The sequence below is a fragment of the Chiloscyllium plagiosum genome, chromosome 41 (genome assembly GCF_004010195.1).
Source record: "Chiloscyllium plagiosum isolate BGI_BamShark_2017 chromosome 41, ASM401019v2, whole genome shotgun sequence".
NCBI lineage: Eukaryota > Metazoa > Chordata > Chondrichthyes > Orectolobiformes > Hemiscylliidae > Chiloscyllium > Chiloscyllium plagiosum.
In genome coordinates, this window is record NC_057750.1 from 11013613 (window position 1) to 11025045 (window position 11433).

General features: G+C 44.5%; 1 protein-coding gene across 1 annotated transcript in view; it reads left to right on the top strand.

Moving 5' to 3' along the window:
• bckdha (branched chain keto acid dehydrogenase E1 subunit alpha) overlaps positions 1 to 11433 on the top strand; it is a 66316-nt gene that overhangs the window by 39424 nt on the left and 15459 nt on the right. The window contains exons 4-7 of the mRNA XM_043680936.1: positions 1187 to 1295; positions 6968 to 7129; positions 7928 to 8134; positions 10363 to 10504. Of these exons, the coding sequence (XP_043536871.1) occupies positions 1187 to 1295; positions 6968 to 7129; positions 7928 to 8134; positions 10363 to 10504 (620 nt within the window). The remainder of the gene's footprint in view (positions 1 to 1186; positions 1296 to 6967; positions 7130 to 7927; positions 8135 to 10362; positions 10505 to 11433) is intronic.

Sequence of the window (11433 nt, forward strand, 5' to 3'; positions counted from 1 at the left end):
GTTCATCTCATAAGAGTTTGACCAAGTGGTTACTTCAATCTGATATATTCTGAACAAGTTTTACATAAACTCTGCAATAAATTCAGACAATGATGCGTATATATCCTGCACTAATTCTGGACGGAAGAGCACGTGACTTGTCTCGCAGCATTTGGAATCTGGTTGCGAACGTATCTTCTCTCTCTCAAGTTGGTCAGGTTATTTTTACCATGCTGTTTTTACAATTAATCCGGGGTGGCACGGTGGCTCAGTGGTTAGCACTGCTGCCTCCCAGCGCCAGGGACCCGGGTTCAATCCCAGTCTCTGGCGACTGTCTGTGTGGAGTTTGCACATTCACCCCGTGTCTGCGTGGGTTTCCTCCGGGTTCTCCGGTTTCCTCCCATGGTCCAAAGATGTGCAGGTCAGGTGAATTGGCCATGCTAAATAGCCCATAGTGTTAGGTGCATTAGTCAGAAGGAAATGGGTTGGTGTGGACTTGTTGAGCCAAAGGGCCTGTTTCCACACTGTAGGGAATCTAATCATTAACCATTCCAAACACCAAATCGAATTCAACCTGTGGGTTATCCTGCCCGAGGAAACCGTCCTGGACCAATCAGATATAAATACAGGTGAACGTATCAACCTCAGGTCATTTTTCTTTTGCATTCAGCACTGTTTTACTTTGCCTTGTATCTCAAGGCTACTATATCTGGATTTGGCTGTTTGAAAGCTTCAGCACTCTTGCATTTTATATACGCACACAGTCTTCGAAATGTCATCATCTTTTAGTTGTTGCAAAAAGGTTGCCAAATTTGTTCTTCCCCATAATCCTATTCTGGTATCAATTTTTATTAAGCCTCATTTCTACTTTTTTTTTAATACCTCACTGTACGATGAAGAAGCAATGAATAAAGTTGTGTTACTGATCTTGTACCCTGGATACATATCCCTCCACCAAAGACTATAAACAGATTCCTCGGTCGTTATAACATTGTTGTTTGTGGGAGCTGGATGTTTGCAATTTTGCAGCCCTGAATCTGACATTGAAACAGTGACTACACTTTGTACAGTACATTTTAGGCTGTCAAGCACTTTGTAGCTTCATGAAGCGAATGAAAAGTTTTTTGTATAAGTTAATCTATCCTGCCACTGTGGTGGTGTAGTTCACTGGCCTGTACCATAGTTAGACACCCTGCTTATTTTACAGGGCCGCATATCCTTTTATATGACTAACTATGGTGAAGAGGGCACACACATTGGCAGTGCTGCTGCGCTGGAACCCACTGACATGGTGTTTGGGCAGTACAGGGAAGCAGGTAAGTGAAACATGAAGCTTGTAATCAGGGTACTACAGTCTGCTGACAAAATGTACGCCTGCACTGGGGCTTCACACTATGAGACCCCAATTTCTATTGGTTCCACAGGCAGAAATATTACTCAAGTTCACCGAGCAGCTAAACCCTTTTATAAACCATTGGGTAGGCCTGAACTGGAGCACTCTATCACATTCTTAAGGTACCACACTCTATTCAGGATGGCAAAACCTTGGAGAGGATGCTGAATGGATTTACTCAATTACTTCCTTTATATTTGAGAAGCTGGGGTTGTTCATCTTGAACAGTGATGGGGTGGCACGGTGGCTCAGTGGTTAGCACTGCTGCCTCACAGCACCAGGGTCCCAGGTTCAATTCCAGCCTCGGGCAACTGTCTGTGTGGAGTTTGCACATTCTCCCTGTGTCTGCGTGGGTTTCCTCCAGGTGCTCCGGTTTCGTCCCACAGTCACAAAGATGTGCAGGTCAGATGAATTGGCCATGCTAAATTGCCCATAGTGTTAGCTGCATTAGTCAGGGGTAAATGTAGGGGAATGGGTCTGGGTGGGTTCCTCTTCGAAGGGTCAATGTGGACTTGTTTGGCTGAAGGACCTGTTTCCACATTGTAGGGAATCTAATCTAATAGGAGCTTTATTGGGAGGCATTCTAAATTTTGAAGGGTTTCATTGAATTATTCCCCAGAAAATGTTTATCCTGGAATGTGAATTATTAAGCAGAGGACACTGGTTAACATAATGACAAAACTTGAGTTGTGCGTAATGAGTTGAAATGATGTGGAAAACACTGGCTGAAAGAGAAGCTGGTTCAGTTGTGACCTGCAAATGAAACTGGAAAAATTGATAGCAGTGTAGAGCAGGAAGAAGGACAAACTTGGTAACTCCATCAGAGAATGGGCGTGATGGGCTGAATGGCTCCTCCTATGTTATAAAATTCTATAGTTAGCTTCCCCAGGAGAGGTTCAGTGAGCAGTGCTTGTTGGAGGGAAACTTCCCAGGCCTTCCTTTCTGCAATGCCATGGCATAAAGATGATCCGACAGTCCTGTCTCTTCAGATTGGGCAGCATTGATATAGTTGTAATGTCACTGGCCCAGTAAAACAGAGGCCAAAGTTAATGGTCTGGGGCAAGGTTTGAAATCCCACCACAGCAGATGGTGAAATTTGAATTAAAGTAATGAGCCTGATGGTCTATTGGTAACTGCAGAACTATTATCGATTGTTGTAAAACCTCACCTAATATCCTTTAGGCAAAGAGATCTGTCATCCTCACTTGGTCTGGCCTACATATGACTCCAGACCCTCATAGCAATCTCGTTGAGTCTTAACTGCCCTCTGAAATGGCCGAGCCATATGAAGTCTAAGAGAAGGAATGAAACTGGATAGACCACTGCACATCAATCTAGACACCAGACATGACAGCGGCAAACCGAACTCTGTGGACCCTGAAAAGTCCTCCTAACTAATCTCTAAGGACTTTTGTCGAATTTGAGAAAACATACCACAGATTAGACAATCAACAGTCTGACATAGTTATACTCTCAGAATCATACATTACACATGATGTCGCACCATCGTGGAGTATGTAATGCCCCACTATCAGGACAGACCTGTCAGAGATGGCAGCACAGTAGCATAGAGTCAGGAAGTTTCCCTGGACAACGCCTTCTGCATTGACCTCATGAAATCTCATGGCATCAGGTGAATTGTGGGCAAGGAAGTTTTCTGCTAGTTACCACTTACCTTTCCCTGGCCTCAGCTGATGAATCATTATACTTTGATGTTGAATACCAATTAGAAAAAAAAATTAAGGGTGGCAAAGGCACATAATGTTTTCTGTTTGGGGACTTCAATACCCACCACCATGAGTTGGCGAGGTAGCACCACTATTTACCAAACTGATTCCCAAAGACCATAGCTGCAAGATTGGGTCTGCAGCAGGGAATGAGGGAATCAACAAGAAGGAAAAACATTCTTGCCCTTTTCCTCACCACTACCACTATGCCAAATTGAAAAGACTTCAAACGGATCCAAAAACCCAAAACTGTGGGCCTTCAGCAGTTGCAGAATTGTATTCAACTACAATCTGTAACCTTGTAGTTTGACATTTCCCCCACTCTAGAATTGCCACCAAGCCAGGGATCAATCTTGGTTCAGTGAAGTGTGCAGGAGGGCTTGTCAGAGCACCACCAGGCACACCAAAAAGTGAGGTGTCAATTGGGTGAAGCCAAATCGCAGAATCACTTGCGTGTCTAACAATGGAAATGGTATGGTATAGATGGGGCTAAGTGATCTCTCAGTCAACGGATTGGATATAAGCTCTGCAAAAAGAGGCTCCACAATATTCCTATCCTCAGTGATGTGGGAGCCCAGCACAGCCATGCAAAAGGCAAAACTGAGGCATTTGTGTCCATCTCCAGTCAGAATTGCCAAGTGGATGATCCATCTCAGCCTCCTTCTAGGGTTCCAAGCATCACAGATGCCATTCTTTAACCAGTACTGTTCACACCACATGGTATTAAAAAGTGCTTGAAGGTACTGGATACTGCAAAGGCAATGTGGGTTGACAACATTCTAGTAATAATATTGAAGACTTAATAACTTGCCATGCCCCTAGCCAAGCTGTTCCAGTACAGCTACCATATTGGCATCAAACCAACAATGTGGAAAATTGCTTTAGTATGTCTTGTTCCCAAAAACCAAACCAAATACAATGCAGCTGATTATTGCCCCATCAGTCTACTCTCTATTATCAATAGAATGATGGAACAGGTCACTGCCAGTAGCGCTTGATTAGAAATATGCTCCTCACTGACGCTCAGTTTGACTTCCACTGGGGCTACTTGGTTCCTGATCTCATTATGGTCTTGATCTAAATAGGTACAAAAGAGCTGAATTCCCAAGGTAAGGTGTACTGCCAGAGTGACTGTCCTGGACATCAAGGCAATATTTGATCAAATGTGGCATCAAGGAGCCCTAGCAAACTGAAGTCAATGGGAATCCATAGGGAGGAAGCTCTAATTTGATTGGAGTCATATCTAGCACAAAGGAAAATGATTGTGGTTATTGGAGGTCACTCATCTCAGTGCCAGGAGGTCTCTAGAGTTCCTCAGTGTAATGTCCTAGGCCCAACCATCTTCAACTGCTTCATCAATTACCTCCCTCTAACATAAGTTCAAAATTAGGATGTTCACTGATGACTGCACAGCGTTCAGTACCATTTGCCATTTCTCGGACGCAGCCTGTATTCAAGTGCAGCAAGACTCTGACAACATCCAGGCTTGGTTTAATAAGTAGCAAATAACATTTACACCACTCAAGACCCATGCAACAACAATCTCAAACAAGACAACAGAATTTAACCATCTTCCCTGGACATTCAATCACATCATTGTGACTAAATCCCTCACTATTAACAGCCTGGAGTTACCATTCACAAGAAATTACTAGACCAACCATAAACATACCACAACTTCAAGAGCAGATCAGAAGCTGGGAATTCTATATCCCTCCTGTCTCCCCAGTGCCTGTCTAACATCTACAAAGCACCAGACAGGAGTGTGATAGGATACACCTCAATTACCTGGATGAGTGCATTTCTTTCCCACCCCTAATTTATCTTGAGAAGGAAGTGATGAGCCGCCTTCTTGAACTCAGAGGTTTATAAAATCATGAGGGTCGTGGATAGGATAAATAGACAGGGTATTTTCCCTGGGGTGGGGGAGTCCAGAACTAGAGGGCATAGGTTTAGGGTGAGAGGGGAAAGATATAAAAGGTACCTAAAGGTAACCTTTTTCCACAGAGGGTGGTGCGTGTATGGAATGAGCTGCCAGAGGTAGCTGGTACAATCACAGCATTTAAAAGGCACCTGGATGGGTACATGAATAGTAAGGGTTTAGAGGGATATGGGCCAAGTGCTGATAAATGGGACTGGATGAGGTTAGGATATCTGGTCGGCATGGACGAGTTGGACCAAAGGGTCTGTTTCCGTGCTGTACATCTCTGACTCTGAGTACAACTCCAATAATATTCATGAAGCTTGACACCATCCAGAACAAAGCAGTCCATTTTATTGGCAGCCCATTCACTAACCTTTTACTCCCTCTTCCACTGTGTACAGTGACTGAAATGTGTACCATTGACAGGGTGTACTGTGGCAACTCGTCCAGGCACCTTTGGTGTGTATCGTCTGCTTCCTTTTGTCCCTCGAGATCTGTGATCCTGGCTGCCACACCAGAATCCTCGATGGGAGTCAGGAAAGCCTCCTGTGTAACGGTCCCCTTGTCTGAGGTGGATCGTATTGTGTCTATGTAACTGCAGATATTGTATTTAACACTGCGCGTAGTTACAACCGCGGCAGCGTTGTTTATCCGGGACGCTTCCCAACCGGACTGATCTACCAAAGGCAGATTAAAAGCACTCATATCTTTAACAATCGTTTTTACCATAAGGCAAAAACACTCGAATTTTAGCAGTCGTTTGGCCCTTCGGTCAAAGTTGACCAAGGTTACCGGCGAGGCCAGCGAGGAGGCACGACAAAACTGTGAAAATCAAAATTCGCAAAATCAATCACAGCTGCAACTATACGAGGTGGTGACTTTCCTATCCCACAACCTAGACCACTGACAAGGCCAGCAGGTGTCTGGTAAGACAACTACCTAAAAATTCCCTTCCCAAACACAAACCATCCTGGCTTGAAACTAGGCCGCCATTCCCTCACTGTCACTGGTCAAAATCCTGGAACTGTCTTCTGAAACATTCTGTGGCTGTAGCTGTATCTCAAGGATTCAGCAGTTCAAAAAGACAGCTCACCACCACTTTCTTCAGGACAATTACCAATTTGCAATAAATTCTGGTTTAGCCAGTCCACATCCTATGAGTGAGTACAAAATAGTGATAAGGTGTGGAATGTACTGCCTAAGGCTAGCAGTAACAGATTCAGTTGAAGCTTTCAAAGGGTCTATAGACTATTATACAGAGCAATATGCGGGGTTACATGGAGAATGCAGGAGAGTGGCATTAGATGAGATGTTTATTCGGAGGGCCAGTGCAGACATGATAGGCTGAAAAGCCTCCTGTACTACAATGTACACAATATTTATTAATTCCTATTGACCCTCCTCTATTCCAAATGCTCAGAAACTATGCAGTGTTCACTGTTTAGTTTTAAGGATTCCATATCTGAATTGTCAGTCTTATTTATTGGCTATGATTTAGAATAATTGGAATTCTCTGTGGGACTGGTGCACATAATCTGAGCTGATGCTTTGAGCAGTATTTAGTGGGTGCTGCACGGACAGAGTCTTCTCCTTCAGGTGAGATAGTTCACTCAGGCCTTTCCTACTTGTTTCAGAGGTTCTGATGAGTGGGAAAGATCCCACAGTGCAATCTGAGGAAGAGCAGGGAGCTCTCCCAGTATCCCTACCAACACCCCTCTCCTTAGTTAATGCCACTCACTGCTGTTGTTCACCTTGTAGCTCATTTTGAGCACTGTTGTGGGACCTTGCTGTGCGTGTCTTGGCTATCTCCTAACAACAGCAACTAGGCCTCTGATTTATTCATTAGTCACCAGCTGCTCTCTGTGGAACCCTGGAGAGATGGTGAAGTGCTGCCTAACTGCTGTTTCTCACTGTCTAACCTGCTTATACTTGGTTCTTTCCTAGGCGTCTTAATGTACAGAGGCTTGCCGCTGGAGCTGTTCATGGCACAGTGCTATGCCAATGCTCGAGATGTGGGTAAAGGGCGTCAGATGCCTGTTCACTATGGCAGCAAGGATCTCCATTTTGTGACAATCTCATCTCCCTTGGCAACACAAATACCGCAGGGTAAGAATTTACAAACTGAGCATAACCTTTGCACACACTCAGCCTTCGTTCATTATTTTCTTCCTCACCACCGAATCCCTTTCTAAAATTGAGTGCGTTTGGGAAATATTTCACCAACTAACACAGCAAGGTTTTCCACCAAGCAGATTATGTTTTAGATTTCCCTTTTGGTTCTGCTCACACAATGTTTAATCAGCTGTTGTCTGGGGATTGCCTACAAGATGTCAGCAGAACAGTTGAGTTATCAATTGGAAGCTTAGAAACATGGCCTGTAGCAGTCAAGCATTCACAAGAGCCCTCCTGGGTATGGCACCTTTCCTCCACTGGAATTTCCCATCCTTTTCATCAGGTACCTTACCTGTCCTTTCCCCACTTCTCCATTTCAGGTATAGTAGCTTAATTTCCATCGCCACCGCCCTCACCCCTCACTCTTTCATTTCCAGGTACAGTGCTGTTCCCCTAGCTCCTCCACAGCTAGGATTTGCCCTCAGCCAGTTCATGCCCACACTCTTGTTGTGTTGGTGGATGTAGCACTCTGTCTTTAGGGATCAATTTTCTCTTTGTTCTGCATTTGGACATTCCTGCTCTGTGTCTCCCTTGCTGATTGATCTATCTACTCCTTGGACCAGGGCAGTGCTGTCTTGGCACGGCAAGGCTCAGGAGCAGGCACAGGCAGACAGGCCAAAAATTGATCGATCGAACGATCCTCCTGTACTTTTTTTTCTTCCACCTACATGCCAGGACATTCAATCCCTCCTATTTGAATTCTCTGACACCCTGTCTGCTTTCTGCTTCCAGCTGTTGGAACTGCATATGCCTACAAAGTGAGTCAAGAGGACCGTGCAGTCATCTGCTACTTTGGAGAGGGTGCTGCAAGCGAAGGGGATGCTCACGCCGGTTTTAACTTTTCAGCCACTCTCGAATGTCCCATTATATTCTTCTGCAGGAACAATGGCTACGCAATATCAACACCAACTCATGAGCAGTACAGAGGAGACGGCATTGGTAGGTACTGGGACCGGGATAAAGAGAGATTTGCAGCAAACTTTTCATTAACTGGCACCTATGAGACCAGGAGTGTGCTGGTTAATTATGTGTACTTCTTGATCAATGTAAAAGCATACACTAGGTAATAAAAACATAATGCATCATTGTAATATTTTATTTGTAGTTTAAAGCACTTTAACAATAATGCAATTTTTCCTTAAATAAAACTTACCAGCAGAGAGTCTTCTCATTCGTACCCTCAACTGACAACTAGGACATTGCAATAATACAATAAACTTCCCATATTTCCAGTATATAAATTTTGCCGGTTTATTCAGACTGCTGGTTCATAAGGTGCCTATCAAAACAAAGTTTGCTTACTTCATAAATATCAATCAAATCAAAAAAATGAGGAGAAAGTGAGAACTGCAGATGCTGGAGATCGGCTTATGCCCGAAACGTCAATTCTCCTGCTCCTCGAATGCTCCCTGACCTGCTGTGCTTTTCCAGCACCCCACTCTCGAAATCAATAAATTACACTGGACGTTAGGAAGCCATTCGGCTAGTCATTCCAACAAAGTCATTTTGAAAAAGCGATCAGTTGGTCCCAATGCTCTTGCCTGTAGTTTTATAATTTTTTTTTGAATATTTATTAAATTTACAGCCTCCATCGTTTTCAGGCAGGTATGTTTCACGTCAACATTGCTCACTGCACTTAAAAAAAAACTTGGTTATGCCTGGGTGGCAACCTTCAGGGTCTTTGTACATGGACACCGAGGTCGTTCTGCTCTTCTACACTGCCAAGAATCTTACCATTAGCCCAGTACTCTTTATTCCTATTGCTCCTTCCAAAGTGAATCGCCTTACACTTTTCCATATTAAACTCCATTTGCCACCTCCCAGCCCAGCTCTGCAGCTTGTCTATGACCCTCTATAACCTGCAACATCCTTTGGCGCTGTTCACAACTCCACCGATCTTAGTGTCATCCGCAAATTTACTAACCCGTCCTTCATTGTCCTCATCCAGGTCATTTATAAAAATGACAAACAGCAGCGGATCCAAAAGAGATCCTTGTGGTACACCACTAGTAACTGAATTCCAGGATAAATCTTCCTATCAACCACCGTATTCTTTTAGCTAGATCACCATCAATCCCATGGCCTACCGTGGGGAACCTTATCAAACAGCTCACTGAAATCCAAATGCATCACATCAACCACTTTACCCTCATCAACCTGTTTGGTCGTCTTCTCAAAGAACTCAATAAGGTTTGTGAGGCATGACCTACCTTTCACAAACCGTGTTGACTATCCCTAATCGACTTATTCCTTTCTAGATGATTATAAATCCTATCTCTTTTAACCTCTTCCAATACTTTACCCACTGAAGTAAGGCTCACTGGTCTGTAGTAGCCTGGGTTGTCTCTATTCCCCTTCTTGAACATGGGGACAACATTTGCTATCCTCCAGTCTTCTGGCACTATTCCTGTAGACAATGATGATATAAAGATCAAAGCCATAGGCTCTGCAATCACATCCCTGGCTTCCCAGAGAATCCTAGGATAAATCCCATCCGGCCCAGGGGACTTAGCAATTCTAGAAAGTGTGAAAATAGATAACACATCCTCCATATGAACCTCAATCCCATCCAGTCTAGTAGCATGTATCTCCGTAATCTCCTCGACAACGTTGTGTTTGTCCAATGTGAATATCCAATGAAAAATATTCATAAAAATACTTATTCATCTTAAATCTGTGTTTTCTGGTTGAAGGTTCTTGAGTCAGTGGAAACAGTTTCACCTTATTTTCTCTCATCAAAACCTTCAGATTTTGAATGCAGCTATCAAATCTACTCTTAATCTTCTCTGCTCTTAAAAAGAACGAGCCAAGTTTTTCCAGCCTGTTCATGTAACTGAAGTCTACACTCATTCCAAGATCTTTATACCTTTAAAGTTTGGTGGCCAGAATATTGGGCGTGAAATACTGTCGCGAAAGTTCAGGCAGATTGTGAGTTCGTGTGTTGCCATACACCTACCTGGTTTTAAGCTTTATCGAAGTCAATGAAGTATAATATTGAGCGGGAGAATAAAACAGGTCCCCAAGACCCCTCTCTCCAAATGAATTGAACCAACCTGACCCAGTCCAATTGGGTGGGTTAGGTCAAAATTGAGACTAAACCATTAGAATGGATCCCTGGATCTCGGGAATTGTCTGCATTGGTTAACACCTTCCCTCTCTCCCAATAGCTGCCAGAGGCCCTGGTTATGGGATAATATCGATCAGAGTGGATGGGAATGATGTCTTCGCTGTTTATAATGCTACCAAAGAGGCGAGGCGCAGAGCGGTGGCAGAAAACCAACCCTTCCTCATCGAGGCCATGACTTACAGGTAAACGTACTGGCTGCTGGCTTGTTTATGATTCAAATTAATGATTCAAGTTGGCAAACAATATAAACTCTGTTTAACAGTTTCCATAGGGAAGATTGATAGGGTAGACAGACCCTGACCTTCAATGCCAAGGTTAGAGTAAGGGGCGATGAACGCTGGCATTGAAGAGGGGGGCAGTGAATGCTCTGGGCCCCAGCACAAAGAATGTGAGAGCACAGAGGACCCATGGAAATAGAGGGCACTGAGGGCCTGGGCAGAGAAAGAAGGACAGAGGGCCCAGGCAAAGAGAGATGGCACGAGCACCTGGACAGAGTGAGAGAGGGAAGGAGGGCAAAGGGGGCACAGGCAGAGAGAGAGAGAGAGAGAGGGTACAGGGGACCCAGGCAACAAGAGAGACTGCAGGGGCCCTGAGCAGAGAGGAGGAATAGTCCTACACTTTTACATTTTATTTTACAACTAATATAATTTACCAATATAGAAATTTAGCATCATAAGGTATTTCAACTTGCAGGGTTTGATGTTCCTTTGATGGGGAAAAGTCACACAGAATCTAATCATCACTTTTAATTATCCTTAATAAATAAAAATCTGATTTGCTTAAAAGCATTTCTGTTAACATTACACCTTGCCTCCACGATTGCCAGGAAGACCATCGCCGGCAGATTCGCGGCCTCTGTGGGGTCCACGGTTATCGGGAATAACACCGTTTCTGTCATCGCCACAGCCACTTCTGCCCCCTGGGTTGCTCTCGCCACAGTCACTTCCGCCCCCAGTGACATCACTAACCTGCACAACCACCACGCCGCATGCATCTCCGCCCCCACGCAGATCTCCGCCCTGACGCCCAACCCCGCCTCCATGCCGATCTCCATCCCCGCCCCCAGGCCTAACCCCGCCCCCACACTCAGCTCCAGCCCCACACCCGGTCC